The sequence below is a fragment of the Muntiacus reevesi genome, chromosome 7 (assembly GCF_963930625.1).
Source record: "Muntiacus reevesi chromosome 7, mMunRee1.1, whole genome shotgun sequence".
Taxonomy (NCBI): domain Eukaryota; kingdom Metazoa; phylum Chordata; class Mammalia; order Artiodactyla; family Cervidae; genus Muntiacus; species Muntiacus reevesi.
In genome coordinates, this window is record NC_089255.1 from 96207961 (window position 1) to 96228108 (window position 20148).

The window sequence follows — 20148 nt, forward strand, 5'->3', positions numbered from 1 at the left end:
GCGAAGGGTCAGACACGTCTGAAGCGACTTACCACACATGCACATATTGGGCACATATATGCTAACAAATGTAATATTCTCCTCTTATCTTGATTTATTACAATATAGTGTCCTTCTTTGTCTTTCTTTATGGCCTTTGTTTTAAAGTTTATTTTGTCTGATATAAGTATTGCTATCCCCACTTTCTTGCTGTTTCCAATTTGCATGAAATATCTTTTTCCTTCCCTTCACATTTTTCACACTGTCTGTTTTTTGCCCTGAAGTAAGTCTTCTGTAGGCAGTATATTGGAGATTCTTTTTTAAAAATCCAATCTGCTCCTCTGTCTTTTATTCAGAGTATTTAGTCCACTGACATTATGCAAAAATACAAAATGCTGGCTAGATGAAGCACAAGCTGGAATCAAGATGGCCAGGGGAAATATTAATAACCTCAGATACACATATGACACCACCCTTATGGCAGAAAGTAAAGAAGAACCAAACAGCCTCTTGATGAAAGTGAAAGAAGAGAGTGAAAAAGTTGACTTAAAACTCAACAGTCAAAAGACAAAGATCATGGCATCCGGTCCCAACACTTCATGGCAAACAGATGGGGAAACAATGGAAACAGTGACAGACTTTATTTTGGGGGGTTCCAAAATCACTGCAGATGGTGACAGCAGCCATGAAATTTTCTTCTCCTTGGAAGAAAAGTTACGACCAACCTAGACAGCATGTTAAAAAAAGAGATATCACTTTGCTGACAAAGGTCCATCTAGTCAAAGCGATGGTTTTTCCAGTGGTCATGTATGTATGTGAGGGTTGGACTATAGAGAAAACTGAGCACTGAAGAATTGATGCTTTCGAATTGTGGTGTTGGAAAAGACTCTTGAAGAGTCCCTTGGACTGCAAGGAGATCCAACTAGTCCATCCTAAAGGAAATCAGTCCTGAATATTCACTGGAAGGACTGATGATAAGACTCCAATATTTTGGCCACCTGATGTGAAAAACTAACTCCTTAGAAAAGACCCTGATGCTGGGAAAGACTGAAGGCTGGAGGAGAAGGGGATGATAGAGGATGAGATGGTTGGATGGCATCTCCAACTCGATGGACATGAGTTTGAGCAAGCTCTGGGAGTTGGTGATGGACAGGGAAGCCTAGTGCACTGCAGTCCATGGGGTCACAAAGAGTCAGACACGATTGAACTGAACTGACATTAAAAGTAATTATTGATAAGTATGTACTTATTGCCATTTTATCAGTTTTCCAGTTGTTTATGTAGTTCTTCATTTCTTCCCTTTTTGTTTTTCCTTTCATGGTTTTATGATTTTCTTTTGTAGTACCCTCAAGTTCCTTTCTCTTTGGTTTTTATGAACTTACTGTATATTTTTGACTTTTTGTTACCAGAGTTCAAGTATATTAATCCATAACTATATCAGCATCATTCAAGTTCAAACACATTCTATAAGATTTACATTTTTATAACTCCCCTCTCCAACATTTTGAGATTTTGATATCTGATGTCTTATTTTGCATCTTCATACTTATCCTTTTACTGTTTATTATAATCATAATCAATTCTATAATTTTTAAACTGTATTTAAATTTACATGTGGCTTATTTAAGTGACCTTCAATCCTTACTATATATTTGTCTTTCCTATTGTGATTTTTCCCTTTCATACAGATTCTTGATTCTTTTCTATTTAAAGAATATTCTTCAATATTTCTTTCAGAGTAGGTGCAGTATTGCCCAAGTCTTCTTTGTCTTAGAAATTCTTTCTCTCTCCTATTCTAAATGATAATCTTGCTGGACAGAGTAGCCTAGGTTGCAGGGTTTTTTTCCCTTTCAGGATTTTGAATACATGTCATTCCATTCTGGCCTGAAAAGTGTTCACAGAGAAATCAGCTGTTAGCTTTACAGAGGTTCCCTTGTAATGAACTCTTTTTCTCTCTTGCTTTATTTAGAATCCTCTCTTTAACTTTTGTCATTTTAATTATGATATGTCTAGGTGTGGGTTTGTTTGAATTCATTTCATTTGGGACCCTCTGTTCTTCCTGTATCTGTATACCTGTTTCTTTAGGTTTGAGAATTTTTTAGCTCTAATATCTTCAAATACATTTTTTTATCTCCTTCTCTCTCGTTTCTCCTTCTGGAACTCCTATTATGCATAGGCTGGCACATTTTTCTTTATCCTATAGGTCTCATATATTGCTCTTTTTTCATGTCTTTCTGTCCGCTGTTCTGATTGGATGATGTCCATTATTCTGTCTTTCGAATCACTTCTTCATCCTTCTGTGTCATTTAGTCAGTTATTTGTTGCTTCTAGATTGCTTTTTATCTCAGTAATTGACTTCTCTATTTTTTGTGTTGTCTATTTTTTACTGGTTCATCTTTATGGTTTTTAATTCCTTGTTATAGTGATCTGCATTCCTATCAATAATCTTTCCCAATTAATTTAGCATTTTTATTTCACGTTTTTGTACTTCGGGTCTGGTAGACTGGTGAGCTCTGTTTCATTATTTGTTCTTTCAGGGAAATTGTCTTGCTCTTTTAATTAGGAGTAGTTCCTCTGCCCTTTCATTTTACTTTCTTTTTTAAATTTATTTTATAATTGGAGGGTAACTGCTCTACAATGCAGAGCTGGTTTCTGCTGTACAATGTGGATCAGTCATAACTATATATATAAATATATATATGTATATATATATCTCCCCTCCCCCTATAGCCTCCCTCCCACTCTGTCTCTATAAATTTAGAAGCAACTGCTTTCTACTATCATCTTACAGAGCTGTTTTTAAGATGTTTTTATGTTTGAGTGTCCCTGTGTAGACTATGCGTGTCTAATGCCTTTGGCGCAAGGGTTGGTTTTGGTATGAATGCCAGCCACATCTTTTCCCAGGGTATGCTAGCCATTATCCCCTGGATGGGGAGGCAGAGGTGCTGGAGGATCTAAAGCCTGTTCAGGGACTACAGCAGGACTTTCCCTCTGCTCCACGGCTACTGCCACTCTGTCAGGGACAAGACTGCCTTCTCAGCTGCTGGAGTAGAAGCCCTGATGATTGGGTCTGACAAGGCTCTGTTGCCCTTGAGCATGTGCCCGGCCCCAAAGGAACCAAGTGCTGAAGCAAGGGAGTTTGTGCCCTCAGAGGACCTACATGCAACCTGCGCAGGCACCCATGGCTCTGTCTAGAAGCAGGTTGAGAGGACATCCCTCCCTCTGTTACCTTCGCCCCGGATCTGTTATAAGGCTGTGGTGTGGACAGGCTGAGGATGGGCGTCATGGGGTCGGGGCTGCACTGCTGCCAGAGATCGGGCTGCGTCAGTGGCAGTCTCTGCCCAGGATCTGTCTGCCCCAGGTCGAGCACTGGTCTGCCGTGTGCAGCGGGTGGGGCCAGGGAATACTCGCCAGGAGGCCAACGGCTGCACGCTCCCGTGTGGACGACAGTGGTCGCTACCACCCCGAGCCCCGTGGTCTGTCTCTGTGTCGTTTCCCAGGGCCTGGCTGGGCTAGGTCTTGTGCCAGGCTGCGGTGGAGTGAGCGGGGCCAGAGTGTTTGCTCCATTCAGACTGGAGCCTGTGGGTGTGGTGGCAGCCACCAGTGCAAGGCTCTGTCCATCCTGGCAGTTGGCAAGTCAGCGTGTGCACACGGCTTCAAAGGGGAGTCGAGACTGGAGGCCTCTGTCCGTCCCAGTGGCTCTCCCAGAAAGCAAGGGGGCTTATCTCCTCTGCACTGGACCCTAGAACTGGTATGCCCAGATTGTGGCTCCACCTGCTTGCTCTCCAGGGTTAGGTCCTCCCATGCAAACCGACTCTTTTCAAATCCCTCCCAGGGGTGCAGGTTCCAACCTGATACTTTTATTTTCTTCCTACCAAGTCACATGAAGATCTTTCTTGTAGCTCTGGTTGTACAGGAGTTCTGCCAGTTTCCAATTAGTTTTCTGTGAGAATGTTTCCATATGTAGATGCATTTTTGATGTATTTGTGGAGGGGAAGTGAGCTCCACATCTTCCTACTCTGCCATCTTGATCCCTCTCGTTTTTACATTTGTAAATGTTTGAAAAAAAATTATCAAAGAATAATATTTTGAGTCATGAGAAAATTACATGAAATTCAAACTCAGATTTCAGTGTCTACAGATCAAATTTTACGGGAACACATCCACGCTGCTCTGTTCTCATACTGGCGATGGCTACTTTCATGTCGCAGAGGCAGAGCTGACTGCTCACAGAACAGACGGTAGACGGTGTCACTCGTCACCTCGTTCTGCTCCTTTGATGCACTACAAATTAGTGACACTATTATAACCTGACAGAACCTCAACTGCTATGTGTATTGTCACACCATGGCATTTTACTATTTTTTATATACCCATCACATCATAAGAAGAAGTAAAAAGAGAAAACTGGACTCTGAACGTTGTGTTTTAAGGCACAGTGGAGTGCGGATTACACAACTACTGAGTTAGATGGTAAAGCATTATGTTTATTACTCAATGATATTATAGCTATCCTAAAAGAGCACAAAGATACACTAACATTACCAGACTAAGCACTTAGCACGATGTTTTCAACTCATAGGAAAGCAATGGTCAGAAAAAATAGAAAATTTAAAACCTCACTGCAGCAGAATTTCTTCACACATTCAAAAATTAAAATGAGGTTTTACCTAAAAAACCTACTAAGAAAGTAAAAAAAAAACAAGTGGCTCACTTTTTAGACAAGCAAAGAAAGTTGCTTATTGGTAATGGATTAAGTAAATAATTTTGGATTGCTGCAGCTGAATAAATCTGTTCAGAAAAAATAAATTTGTTTAAGACAATTAGCCTTTGAGCGAGAACAGTTGCTTACAGAGGTGAGGGTTTGGGAATGACACCAACAGTTAATTAAAAACAAGGCAAATACTTTTGAGTGGTTTTCCTAGAGTCTTGATAAGTCAGCAAATATTATTCTCACTAATAAGTGGCTTGTTTGAGGCGTGAATGCCAAGTCTGTAGTGATAAAGAATTAGCATTTATGAATAGTTTGCATGAAATAACTACAGGCTAGAATACTTCAAAGACATTAGTGGAAAAGCAGTAATCCAATACAGCATCAAATAGAATCACATTGGGGTAAAAAATACGTAGGGGGGAATGGCTTAGACAAATTTATAAAGCCTATAAAAATTTAACTTGTTTAAATTATGGTTTAAACAACTTACGATTACTCACTGTGTTATTTTTTCTCAATTTTGCACACAAACGCGCAAGCTTGAATCATGTCTTTTGGAACCAACAGTGTTAACAGTGAACTTCATTTTCTCCAGTGGATTTAACCATTGTTGGTTCTGAGTTTCTGTCAGGAACAGAAGCTAAAAATCCTGACTTGCTCTACAACACTTTCCAATACAAACTCCCCCGATTTTGCTATTTGGCGGAGACACTAGTTTGGGAAAGATCCTGGTGTTCTTACTTGCTGCACGTAGTAACACACCCTTTCTTCTCTTGATCTTTGGTTTGACTCTGTCTTTGGGTTTGGCACCCACCAAGAGGTGAACCCGGTTTTCAGGTGACACAAATACTTTTCAAAGGACCAGCTGCCCTGTTTTCATAGTCATGCAGCAGCCAGTAACAGCTGTCCTCCTAAAGTGGAAGAAACTCCTAGCAAGTTATGAGCAAACTGTAGCCCCCACCAAGTTTCCATGTGGACAGTGCTACTGCATCTTCTGTCTACGTAAACCCAAGCAGCACAACGACAGCAAGCGGCATGACTGATTAACATCCACTTAAAGCATCAGCAGCTACCTGGAAAGAATGAGGTTGCATCCCCACCTCACTTCTTACAATAAAGTAAATTTTACAAAGATTAGGAGTTAAACATAAAAAATAAACCCACTGATGTACTAGAAGAATATACTGGAAAACTTTTTAACCTTACAGAGTATTTCTCTATGCTAGAAAACTCAGAAGTCATAAAAGAAAATGTTGATAAATTCAGATGCATAAAACAAAATAAACAAAAACTTTTCCATGACAAAAGATATAAGCATAATAAAAAAGCAAGTAACAAGGTGGTGAAAAGTATTTGCAACTTACGTTCCAAAGGCTTAATATCCATAATATGCAAAGAGCTGCTAAAAATAAAGGAGAACGCTATCTACAACGCTACAAAAAAAATGGCAAGAAATGTGAATAGGTCATAGAAAAGATTCTATGGAACCAAGTATTTTTTACTTGGTAAATGTGAAAGAATTAAGCACTTTTCTGCTTTTCCAGTGCAAATTGTATCTAGGATAATCAAACAGTTAATGAGGAGAAATTCTTTTTATACAAACATGGTAGCTAAAAAAATGAATAATGAATGATAAAGTTAGAATACCACTACTTGAAACTCAATAACAGATTTAGGCCACATATTCTCAACAGGGGTAATATTGCCCCTCAAAAGCTATAAACTAGTTCTTAGGGGTGAAAATCTTAAACATTACAGTAGTTTGTGGCTCTCTTAAGTGCCACAGTACAACTACATATATGTATATATACATACACACATACATATTAATACATTCATACATACAATTCTTTGTGCTGCTAAAGTTTCAGAGGGAAGGAGTGCAATTAGGGGAGAAAATGTCTTAGAAGTCTCATTAGGAGAGGAACAATTTTTAAAAAGTTTGAGAAAGTACTGATCTAGATAACAACTATCAATGGCTGCAAATATTGCAAAAAGAAGACTACATTATTACCATCAAACAAGGACACACATTACCACCTAGGAAATATTCCGAGTGAAAATTCCTAACTGCATCTCATCAAACCCTAGGTCTAACTATCAGTTTACAGAATACAGGGAAGAGGGAATGCATTAAAATATACTATAGGTATTCAAATCCAGAATGTGGAGAACTCTAGAGGGCAAATATTAAGTTTCTTCAACAAATAAACTGTAAAGAGAAAAATCAAAAAGAGAAGAAAGGAAGCTCTAGAACAAAAGAGATTTAAAGGACATATTAACAATTGTAATAAGTGGACTTTATTATAAGTCTAATTCTAAGAAGCAAAAGGAATACAGTGATAACTGTATTGTGGTGGTGTTTAGAATTATCTTTCAGAGATACAAATGGAAATATTAATACAGATGAAATGGGGGCAAAAGACAATATCAAAGTGGAAAAATTATCTCAGCTGATATCACTGATCAGTGCTTCCCAAACTTTAGCATCTAGAAAGTCCTAAATTGATGGATTTCTTATACAAGGTCCTGTATAAGGCATGATAAATTTGCATTGCTTACTAGTACCTTTGTAATGTTGATGCTGCTGGTCTAGGAATCACACTTTAAAAACCACTGTCATAGACAAAAGGCTAATTGCTGCTTTCATATATAGACAGGTATTAGATCCTATATTAAAATAATTAGAAAAAGACCAATGAACTAAGAGAAAATATGCAAAGAGCTTGAACAAACAAGAAAAGGAAATATAAATATGTCCTCTAAACATATGAAAACATACTCAAGATCCCTCAATATGAGAGTAAAGCATATTTTAAAGACATAACAAGGTAATTTTTCATGGTTTGGGGTGATTAGTGCTGGCAAGAGTGTGGGAAGAGTGTGAGAGAGAAAAGGCTCTGTCACACGCTGATAGGTGTGTAAATTGTTATTGCCTCTGTGTAAGGCACTATCTATTAAAATTTAAAATGCACGTATCTTTTGAACACTAATAAGAATTTATCACAGAAATATTCTTATTTACATATGGACTAAACAGCAAAGGTACAATGATAGTCACCTCAAGTACTGCATTTAGAAGTACAAAACTGGAAGAACCTAAACTTCCATCAAACAATAGTTTAACTGAATAAACTACAGTACATAGGGGAATACTATATAGCTGTTAAAAGAGGAGGTAGTTCTGTATATTTTTATATGAAACAAATGCCAACTTTGGCTTTTAAGAGAAAAACTCAAATCTTATAATAGTTGTTAATTCTATACACTGTTGGCACCTGTTATGGTCATTTGTTATATCAAAGCTGATAAAATTTAAAACTAAGTTTTTTTTTTTAAGTTTTTCTTCTGTTGCCCTAAAGACAAATTCCAGCCTATGCAATTACTCTGTGATTTGCTTACCTGACTGAACGATCATCACTTCCAGTCACAGCCAAAGGTTTAGTAGGATGGACGGCAAGTGCCCAGAGTTCACCATCACAATGCCCTTGCATAATTAGGAAAGGTTTGTTTCTTTCATGAACCACAATTTCAAAAATCTCGCTGTCCTGTGTTCCAACTAGAATGTGGTCTCCTCGCCAACAAACACTCCTTACAGACAAACCTAGTCAAAATTGAATTGTATTTAAGATCAGTACTGTAATAAGAGAATGCTAATCTGCCTAAACTCCTATTAATTTTGTATCTTTTATACCTGAGGTGTAAGATAAAAGAAATCTTGGACCCACACATTTTCTTCATTTATCCATCCTGTTTTCTATGTGAAATATTTCTTTTTATACACCCAGTTTCTACCCATCCTTCAGGACATATACTCTTCTTCCTCATTAGACAACATCAGTCATAGTTCGATCACTTTCTCAGTCAAAGTCTTGTAACATACAGCACATCACCCACACAGTAATTATTCAGGGGCTACCCTTTTGTGTTTACTCACTCAGTCGTGTTAAGATTCTGCAGGCCCATGGGCTGTAGCCCACCAGGCTCCTCTGTCCATGGGATTCTCCAGGTAAGAAGACTGGAGTGGGGTTGCCATGCCCTCCTCCAGGGGATCTTCCCAACCCAGGGATCGAACCCAGATTTCCCGCATTGCAGGCGGATTCTTTACCATCTGAGCCACCAGGGAAGTCCATAACTACCTTCATAGAATTGTATTATTTTTCTCTGAGAATAATCTGACTTTTATGTGTCTATATTTCACCTCTTCAATGTGCTCATAAAATCATTAAGAAGAAAGATTTCTACTTTTTCTGTATACAATCCCTTTTGCAACCTCAGGAAAGTTGGTATTTCCCTCAGTTTCCTCATCTATATAGTATGGTCAACAATGAGGTAATGTTATGAGAATCAAATAAGAAAAAGTGTCAAATTATTTTGTAAACTTTACAGTACAAAAATGCTCAGCAAAACTCATTAAAACAGTATAACAGTTAACATTTACTGGATGATCATTATGTACCAGACCCTCTTCTAAAAATTTTACATATATTAACTCATTTAACCCTCTGAGATATTTCTTCCTTTTCTCATTTTACAGATGATGGTACGCAGCCCAAGGTCACATGTCTAATAAGTGACTAAAATATGGCATAAACATAGACCTGTGTAACTTCCAATCCTACTCTTATAATACAACACTAGTGGGTAATACGTTTACTTTTGTAGTGAAAGACTGTTTTATTACATCAATTTTTAAAAACCCTCCAAAGAAAAAATTATATCTTGGTTGCTGACAAATTTGGATGGGGGAAAAACACACATACATGCACATAAACAATCCTAAACAAAAGTTCCTCTAACTCTCAACACACTGTTTTCAACAGTTTATTTGCTAAAGTTACATTTAGCATTCAAACAGTAAAATATTTCCAAAATTTAAGGTTACCAAAATAAGTACTTATCACATCTCTCTGTGGGTCCCATTATAGCTGGCATCAGACAAGAAAAGAATCTTTGTCAATCAGTAAACTTACACAGTCTTCAGACAAAATTTCCTCCTCAGCAGAAGGATTTTAATTAAACGTATCCAGTCTGAAGGAGCAAACGTAAGCCTCACTTGTATTTATAAAATGTACTTTAGATTTACTGAAGGAGAGAGACAGCCCTTGGCATGCTCAGAGTCTGCCCGGTAGTGAGATAGTTGCCTTCTTATTACCTTTGTACCCCTGGTCTGCTTCCCTGAGATCAATCACAGTAATTGGTTTAAAAGTTAAATCCCAAAGACGAATACAGCCATCTCTGCCACCAGTAGCAAAGCCTTCTTCACAAGCATTCATGCTAAAAATTCCTGCCTAGAAGAGGGAATAAAATAATTTAACAGCATATGCTTTTTAAGAAAAGACACTACATGTGACAGTAGAAACTCACATAAAATTTTTTTGACATGGCATAAGAATAGTCACATGCATCAGAAAATACAGATGGTAATTCAGAAATAAATCTATGTATATACAGGAACTCATATATGACCAAAGTGGTATTTAATGATACAAGAGAAAATTAAGTTAAACCTATACCATATACAAAAATGAATCAGACAAAACCAAAACATACAGACAAAATTCTAACTGTAAAAAATAAAACAAATATGTTAGAAAAGAGTCAGAACACTTATGTAACTTTGGGCTGTTGAAAGAACTTTATAAGTATGGCAGTTAGCCATAAGTCATAAAGGAAAATTTTTAAATTTTTCATATGAGAAAAGATATCATAGAAAAAACAAACAGACTGGGGAAATATTTGCAATGTGTATGACTGTCAAAATGTGTATGTGTATGTGTATGTCAATGTGTATGACTAACACACAAATAAACAAAATAAAATCCAACAACAACAATAAAAAAAGAGCAAAGGATAAGTAAAGTCGATTAATAGAAAAGGAAATTCAAGTACAGTTGACCCTTGAACAATGGAGGAGTTTTGTGGAGTCAAAAATTCCAGTATAACTTAGACATGAACCTGCACATCAAGATTTCTCCATATCTGCAGGTCCACAGTATCTGTGAATTTAACCAACCACAAACTGTAGTACTACAAAGCTAAGGTTTTATCAGTAGTCATGCGTGGATGTGAGAGTTGGACCATAAAGAAAGCTGAGAGCCAAAGAGTCAATGCTTTCAAATTGTAGTGTTGGAGAAGACTCTGTACAGTCCTTTGAACCTCAAGGAGATCAAACCAGTCAATCCTAAAGGAAATCAATCCTGAATATGCACCTGAAGGACAGATGCTGAAGCTGAAACTCCAATACTTTGGTCACCTATGCGAAGAGCTGACTCACTGGAAAAGACCCTGATGCTGGGAGAGATTGAAGGCAGGAGAAGAGGTGACCGAGGATGTGATGGTTGGATAGCATCATCAACTCAATGGATATGAGTTTGAGCCAACTCTGGGAGATAACACACAACAGAGCATAAGCGTGCACGCATGCGCACACACACACACGCAGTATTTACTATTGAAAATAATTCCCATACAAGTGGACCCTTGAGATTCAAACCTATGTTGTTTAAGGGTCAACTGTAGTCAGTAAATATAAGAAATTTCACAAATAGATGGGAAAGAAAATTAAAACAAATAGTTAATATTTTTCACCCAGAAGATAAGCAACAATTTACAATAGTGATCATGTCCTGGGCTGATGAGTATGAGGAACAAACTGATATTTTTATACTGATGGTACAAAATGTGAAATGCCACAACTTTTGCTAGAATCTGCTATTTCTGGTCTTCAGACATTTTGGTGAAAGCAACTCCTACTCTAAGCAGTTCTTAAGTATACTTAACACGAAACGTATTATATATTTAAAAGTGATTCATATTAATGTGTGTGTGTGCGCTCAGTCATGTCTGACCTCATTGCAACTCTATGGACTATAGTCCACCAGACTCTTCTGTCCATGGGATTTCCCAAGCAAGAATACTGGAGCGGGTTGCCATTTCTTTCTCCAGGGGCTCTTTCCGATCGTGCGACTGAACCCACGTCTCTACTATATCCTGCGCTGGCAGGTGGATTCTTTACCACTATGCCACTGGGAAGCTCTCATATTTATATGTTTAATAGCTTTTCTACTTGAGATGTTCCTGATAACAATATGGCAGCTCTATGCTCTCCAGCTCCCTTCACTATGTGAGAGACCCAACCGCTAAAATGACCAAATCAAAAAACACTAAAAGGTTTTCTTTTAAAAAAATTTTACCTTGTACTGGGGTATAGCTGAGTAGAAATGCTGTGACAGTTTCAGATGAGGAGCAAAGGGACATGCACCCGTTCTCCCCCAAACTCCCCTCCCATCCAGGTCGCCACATAGCATGAGGCAGAGCTCCATGTGCTAGACAGGAGGTCCTTGTTGGTTACCCATTTTAAACACAGCAGTGCGTACATGTCCTTCCCAAACTCCGTAACTATCTCCTCTCTCATTCTTCCCCCTGGCAACCATAAGTTCATTCTCTATGTTTGTGAGATTCTTTCTGAAAAAACACTGAAAGGTTTTAACAGCAGATCTTTTTTCCTGGTTTGGTAACTTATTATATGAAAATCTCATGAAGTACAAAAATTTATCACTCACTTAATCAATGATGTTAAAATTTTAAAGTTAATATTACTCTAGAACTATCCCCAAATTTCCCACTGGTAAATTAGCTACAAAAGCTCTAGTTTTACTCTAATGTGGTTAATCTAGAATCAGTTCAGTTCAGTTGCTCAGTCATGTCCGACTCTGTGTGACCCCATGAACCGCAGCACTCCAGGCCTCCCTGTCCATCACCAGCTCCCAGAGTTCACCCAAACCCATGTCCATCAAGTCGGTGATGCCATCCAGCCATCTCATCCTCTGTAGTCCCCTTCTCCTCCTGCCCTCAATCTTTCCCAGCATCAGGGTCTTTTCAAATGAGTCAGCTCTTCGCATCAGGTGGCCAACGTATTGGAGTTTCAGCTTCAACATCAATCCTTCCAATGAATACTCAGGACTGATCTCCCTTAGGATGGACTGGTTGGATCTCCTTGCAGTCCAAGGGACTCTCAAGAGTCTTCTCCAATACCACAGTTCAAAAGCATTAATTCTTCGGCACTCACCTTTCTTTATAGTCCACTCTCACATCCATACATGACTATTGGAAAACAATAGCCTTGACTAGACAGACCTTTGTTGGCAAAGTAATGTCTCTGCTTTTTAATATGCTATCTAGGTTGGTCATAACTTTCCTTCCAATGAGTAAATGTCTTTTAATTTCATGGCTGAAATTACCATCTGCAGTGATTTTGGAGCCCAGAAAAATAAAGTCTGACACTGTTTCCACTGTTCCCCATCTATTTGCCATGAAATGATGGGACCAGATGCCATGATCTTAGTTTTCTGAATGTTGAGCTTTAAGCCAACTTTTTCACTCTCCTCTTTCACTTTCATCAAAAGGCTCTTTAGTTCCTCTTCACTTTCTGCCATAAGGGTGGTGTCACCTGCATATCTGAGGTTATTGATATTTCTCCTGGCAATCTTGATTCCAGCTTGTGCTTCTTCCAGCCCAGTGTTTCTCATGATGTATTTTGCATACAAATTAAATATGCAGGGTGACAATATACAGCCTTGACATACTCCTTTTCCTATTTGGAACCAGTCTGTTGTTCCATGTCCAGTTCTAACTGTTGCTTCCTGACCTGCATACAGGTTTCTCAAGAGGCAGGTCAGGTGGTCTGGTATTCAGAATTTTTCACAGTTTATTGTGATCCACACAGTCAAAGGCTTTGGCATAGTTAATAAAGCAGAAAAAGATGTTTTTCAGGAACTCTCTTGCTTTTTTGATGATCCAGAGGATGTTGGCAATTTGATCTCTGGTTCCTCTGCCTTTTCTAAAACCAGCTTGAATATCTGGAAGTTCACGGTTCACATATTGCTGAAGCCTGGCTTGGACAATTTTAAGCATTACTTTATTAGTGTGTGAGATCAGTGCAATTGTGTGTAGTTTGAACATTCTTTGTCATTGCCTTTCTTTGGGATTGGAATGTAAACTGACCTTTTCCTGTCCTGTGGCCACTGCTGATTTTTCCAAATTTGCTGGCATATTGAGTGCAGCACTTTCACAGCATCATCTTTTAGGATTTGAAATAGCTCATCTGGAATTTCGTCACCTCCACTAGCTTGTTCATAGTGATGCTTCCTAAAGCCCACTTGACTTCACACTCCAGGATGTCTGGCTTTAGGTGAGTGATCACACCATTGTGATTATCTGGGTCGTGAAGATCTTTTTTGTACAGTTCTTCTATGTATTCTTGCCACCTCTTCTTAATTAGGTCCCTACCATTTCTGTTCTTTATTGAGCCCATCTTTGCATGAAATGTTCCCTTGGTATCTCTAATTTTCTTGAAGAGATCTCTAGTCTTTCCCATTCTATTGTTTTCCTCTATTTCTTTGCATTGATAGCTGAGAAAGGCTTTCTTTTTTTTTTTTTTTTGAGAAAGGCTTTCTTATCTCTCCTTGCTATTCTTTGGAACTAATACTTCTAGGTTAAATTTAAGAAGCTTTTTCCAATAATGAAAAAGACACCATACTAAAACAATGGTTTGAACAAAATACTAATTTAATCGCATACTGCTTCTTCATTGAAATCTTGAAAACAAATAGACAAATTAATTCAATTGTAATAGCAGTTTTCAAGTAACTGAATTGATTAGAATGTCTGCTATATTATGGAACTTTTCATTCTAAGACAAGGAGGTAAGTAATTTATACCTAAAAGTGTTCAAAATATTTAAATATACTTACAGTATGAGCTCCTTGTATTGTTCGTATAAGATTGATTCCTTTCCAAACATATATATCCCCATTGAGTGCGCCAGAATACGTTAATTCATCCCTCGCACAGGCCAGGCACAAGATGGTCTGAAGGTCACCAGTCTTCCCAAAGACCCCTCGTTTTGGAGTCAGAGCATTTCCACATAAACTCCAGAACTAAAAAGTACATAGTATAATCAAATTACCAAAGAAGGCTCATAATACAAATATTTCCAGTACTTTGATGCTATATTAGAGCAGGAGACGAGAAATTACCCATGAAATTCCCTTATGATTCAATAGTATTCAATGTTCACATCCTTATCCTAGTGCTGTCATTAGCTACATTATAGCAGATAAACCACTGGTTTCAATCCTTACTGTAAGAATAAAGGGGGCTGAACTGGAATAGGTTTTAAGATATGCTATTTCCCTTAGTTTTCTGGGAGAAAAAATCTTCACTAACTTAGATTAAAAAGTTGGGAATAGGTTAGCAATGAAAGCGAAGCTAATATTCATTTCTTCAGTCACCTTTGTATTTCAAATGCTCAAGAGCCACATCTATCTAGTGGTTACTCTATAGGAGAGCACCAAGTTGGATTCTAGAACAATGGTTCCTAACTCCTGCTGAGCATCAGAATCATTTGAGTACCTGGGCTTCCCTCTCCAGAGGGTCTCTCTCAGTACATCTCAGAGGGGGTTTGGGTATACTATGCTTTAATTTCCCCCAGGTGATTTTAATATGCAACCAAAGTTGATAATCACTGACTTAGAAGAAAATAACAGACTGAAACTGGGACTTACTGAAAGAAGAGAACAGGCAATACTTATCCACAGAAATCATGAAGCTTTTAAATTTAAATATCATTAAGTTTCATTGATTAGAGCATTCATTAGCTATTTGAATGGATAAGTCATAATTTTTTGTCCTTTGAGGCCACTGATTTTAAACATATATATATGTGTGTGTATAAACTGCAGTGTGATGTGTCTCTGTTTAGTAGCAGAGAATAAGTAACCATGACTACTGTAAGTAAGACTCTTCTTGTACCTTGATATGTTTTACACCACAGCTGACAAGTTTATTTGGCTGGTACAAATCCCAAGAAATATCAAATATCTGTTAAAAAAAAAAAATCAGATTCATGGTTAAGACACTTATTTTGAGAATCATTTAAGAATCCTGTCCAAAAGCCAAAATAGCCCAAAAGTCCACATATCAGAAAACAATATTCCTCATTAAATAAAAATCAGAATTTTATATTTTTATCAGAAATTAAAAAAATCCTATCAGAAATAAAGTATCAAAATGATAAGGAACAAAAACTATTTCTTAGTTTCTATGAACCATATGAAACAACTACTGGAGCAAAAATTAACACCTCTATTTTTAATTTAAAAAAATTTTTGGTCTATAAATAACAAGAATAATTCAACAGAACTAGGGCATGAGGCAGATACCTGCATAAATTCTACAGAGGAAAGATAATGAACAGAACATACACTTGACACTTTTGCAGCTAGAAATAAAAATAAGAGAACATTTTTGCAGCTTTCTATCACACAGAACTACTTACATAAAGGAGCTAAATATTTATTTCACAGTAAAAATTCTGTTTCCAGTTTTCTACATTGTTTAAATTTTCATTACTGTATAAATTTTGGAAATTCCCCAGATTTAATTTCTAAGACTCCATAAGTTATAAACAAACAAATCTTTGCTACAAAATCAAACAAGAAAAAACCCAGATGAAATAAAATATGCATTATTTTATGCATATGAACTTTAACAATAAATAAAAGAAAATTTAATATTTGAAAAAAAATGTTATAGCAGAAAAAACAATTCTGCTCTGTTGTGGTCCTTTAATGGACCGGAACCTGATGGTACGGAGTCTACGATAAGAAAGCAAAAGAGAGAAAGAGGTTGCTATTCCCTGGTTTACGCAGAGGACCAATAAAGCCCTTGACACAGGACTTGCATCGCTCACAACGCACCAGGCGCCCCCTCAAGGGGGTGAAGGCATGAAGTGCCTTCTCAAGAGGGTCTTAGAAGCCCGGGCAGGAAAGTGAGCACGACGAGTCTCTACGCTCCAGAGAATCAGCCAGAAAAAGAGAGAGAGAGAGAGAGAAACAAAAAAGACACGGGGACCTAAGCTCTGATGGAGCAAAGGTGCTTTAATGACTTTTCTATGACTATATGTAGGCTGTGGTACAAGAAACTTCTTTCGGGAATGATAGAGATCAGAAAACCAAACGTACAGCAGCCATTACCAAGGGAACAAGGGGTAATGCTAGTCACAAGGTCAGGAGGCAGTCCATATCTCACGAGAGGGGAGCGGGACTAAGCAGTTTTGTCCTAGAGAGAATGTTTCCTAAAGGAGACCAAGCCTGCCTCACACAGTGACCTCAGCCCCTGGGAGCAGCGTGCTGTTCCGCTTGGAGAGGGACAAAGGACTCATGAGGGACAGCACGTAGAAATCCTCCGTCAAACGTTCCCTGACACTGCTCTATGGCAGTCTTCACCATGCTTTCTTTGACAACTGCCTGCATAATCACCTAATATGCTTACTACCTCTAAAAATTTACAAAGTGATAGTTTTTAGTGACAATGAAGAAAGAACACATCTTAAAAATAAACAGATTACCATAATACAGATTAAATGAAAAACATACTGATGAACCTTTAAAAATACTTTTAATCAGTCTATTAATTAAGTCCAAAGTACTAATGTGTGAAATGCTTTGATCTAAGTAAGTCAGGATACATAGCTGTATAATAAAATGCACCTAACACTTCAACAGAGGATGAGATGGCTGGATGGCATCACCGACTCGACGGGCATGAGTTTGAGTAAACTCCAGGAGTTGGGTGATGGACAGGGAGGCCTGGCGTGCTGCGATTCATGGGGTCGCAGAGTCAGACGTGACTGAGCAACTGAACTGGACACTTTAATAATTATCCAAATTGTTTGTGTATAACAGGCCCCTCTGAGAATATGCCAAAACCAAGTTTATCCTCCAAAATACAAATGCATACAAAAATTTTTACATAACTTTTACCAATTCATAGATTATCCCCAAATAGAATCAATGACTACAGCTCCTATGCTAGTTCAGGTTAGGATTTTACTACACACGAAAAAATCAGACATTTTTAAGAGTTTATGACAAAATTTTTTATGTATTTTTATAAAAGTAGTATAATATTTAATTAAAAAGCTGACTACAATATATTCATTATATTAACCTCATACAACTTGGAATAAGGAATACATTTTTAACAAGTTTCCAAAGTGAAAAATGTTAGGTCTCTAACATAATTTCAAATTTACACACACAATATTATTTACCCTAACTATAATACTTTTATAACAAATCAATGATAAACCAAATTAAATAATAAATAGACCCTAGGCATGACCCATTCAATTTTTTAATTTAGGTCTGAACAACTTAAAATTCATCATTTTTGCTGAAGCAAACACTGGATTAAAGGTTTTGTGCTATAACTACATATCAAATTATGTTTTTGAGTACTACAACACATACATGCATTCTAAAATTTTATAAGTACTTTCAATTACACTTTAAAATTTTAATTACATACAAACAACTGACAAAAACAATAACAAAACACAGAAACATAAAATCCCCTGACTCTTCTCTGGCTTCTTCCCACCCAATACCCATTAGAAACTCCAAGGTAGAATACTTACTCTATCTGTGTGACCTGGAGCCATAGACAACATTTTCCCTCTTTTCCAGTCCCAAATGCAAACTGCATTCTTTGAATCAAGTCCAACGGAAACCAAGCGCTGAGTTACGGTCAAGACGTCCAGAGGGCAAGGGATATAAAAAATCAAACAAATACAAAATGAACCAAACTATAAATGGCAAGCAAATACTACTCACAGGTAATACAAACATCAAAACTTACACACATATTTTATAGACCTCAGAGAAAGGCTGGATGTGTTTCATTTTATTAATACTTTCACATATGTATAGCTTTTCCCATTAAAAAACAGAAGAAAGACTTCTATTTCTAACAGTGGTGGTGGTTTAGATGCTAAATCATGTCCGACTCTTGCAACCCCATGGACGGTAGCCTGCAGTAGGATTGACAAAACATCCTATTATACATCTCCTGCTAAAAACTTAAAATACTAGATAAAATGTAAAAACATCTTTTTAAAATGCACTTTTGAGCTGTCAAGGAATTAAGAGAGAACAAAACCAAAGTGATTTTCTATGGGAATCCTAGAAGTAGGAGAGCTCCTATACCCACTCAATTCTAAAGTTATCCGCTAACTCTGGGAAGCCTTAGTCTTGTTCTGCAGACTGTAGACAAATAGAAGATAAACGTTGAGGGCCTGCCCAAGGTAGCGAATTGAATTGCAGACCTTTGGCTAAAGCAGTGAGCTCCTCAGAGTAAGCGAGAACACGAAACCACCCCTTTTCAAAGAACGGGGCAGCAATGCACAATGGAGGAGAAAACCTTCTTGCAAGTATGCAGCCACAGTGACCGTCACATGGTTGTAGGGTCTAAATCCACATTAATCATGAATCCTTCAAATGAAAACTTTCATTTAGAGTGGTCCTAAAGACTGCAGAGTTTTTAAGCGTTTTCAACAATGGGGCACAGGCAAATACAAATTCTATGTGGAGGACTGATCCTATAATCCATTCCTCAAAGTGAAGTGAGTGAAATCGCTCAGTCGTGTCCGACTCTTTGAGACCCCATGGACCGTAACCCACCAGGCTCCTCTGTACATGGGATTTTCCAGGCAAGAGTACTGGAGTGGGTTGTCATTTCCTTCTCCAGGGGATCTTCTCCATCCAGCAATCGAACCCAGGTCTCCCATGTTGCAGGCAGACGCTTTACGGTCTGAGCCACCAGGGATAGATCTCTATCTCTCAAAGAATTCATTTGAATCAGTTCTAATGAGATGGATGAAACTGGAGCCCATTATACAGAGTGAAGTAAGCCAGAAAGAAAAACACCAATACAGTATACTAACGAATATATATGGAATTTAGAAAGATGGTAACGATAACCCTATATGCAAGACAGAAAAAGAGACACAGATGTATAGAACAGACTTTTGGACTCTATGGGAGAAGGCGAGGGTGGGATGATTTGAGAGAACAGCATCAAAACATGTATATTATCAAGTGTGAAACAGATCACCAGCCCAGGTTGGATGCATGAGACAAGTGCTTGGGGCTGGTGCACTGGGAAGACCCAGAGGGATGGGATGAGGAGGGAGGTAGGAGGGGGGTTCAGTATGTGGGACACATGTAAATCCATGGCTGATTCATGTCAATGTATGGCAAAAACCACTACAATATTGTAAAGTAATTAGCCTCCAACTAATAAAAATAATTGGGGGAAAAAAAAGAATTCCTACAATTAGTAATTCAATAAAAATAAAACAAACAACCTCATACCCAACAACTAGAGGAAATAAGGGACCATAAGTGAGAATCAGCAAGCTACTAAAAACAGCAAAATCAACCTTGAAAAGCATCAGACATTGGAGTTTTTAATTGTTTATTTTTCATTTCTAGAAATTCTGTTTGCTTCCTTACATTTGCTGGGATGCTTTTTGTAATCTCCCATTCTTTCCCCATATGAAGATATTTTGAAGACTTAATTTTATTTCTCTACTCATGTGCACAGAGTAG

At 37.7% G+C, this 20148-nt stretch overlaps 1 protein-coding gene across 9 annotated transcripts in view; it reads right to left on the bottom strand.

The window, feature by feature from the left end:
- EML5 (EMAP like 5) overlaps positions 1–20148 on the bottom strand; it is a 154527-nt gene that overhangs the window by 101007 nt on the left and 33372 nt on the right. For all 9 annotated transcript variants that reach the window (XR_010664010.1, XR_010664011.1, XM_065941690.1 and 6 more), the window contains exons 3-7: positions 18177–18275; positions 15509–15577; positions 14449–14634; positions 9849–9984; positions 8096–8297 (exon numbers count right to left, since the gene is read on the bottom strand). Coding sequence is in view for 7 of the 9 variants with exons in the window: in XM_065941690.1 (XP_065797762.1) it covers positions 8096–8297; positions 9849–9984; positions 14449–14634; positions 15509–15577; positions 18177–18275 (692 nt within the window). In the remaining 2 variants the exon portion in view is untranslated. The remainder of the gene's footprint in view (positions 1–8095; positions 8298–9848; positions 9985–14448; positions 14635–15508; positions 15578–18176; positions 18276–20148) is intronic.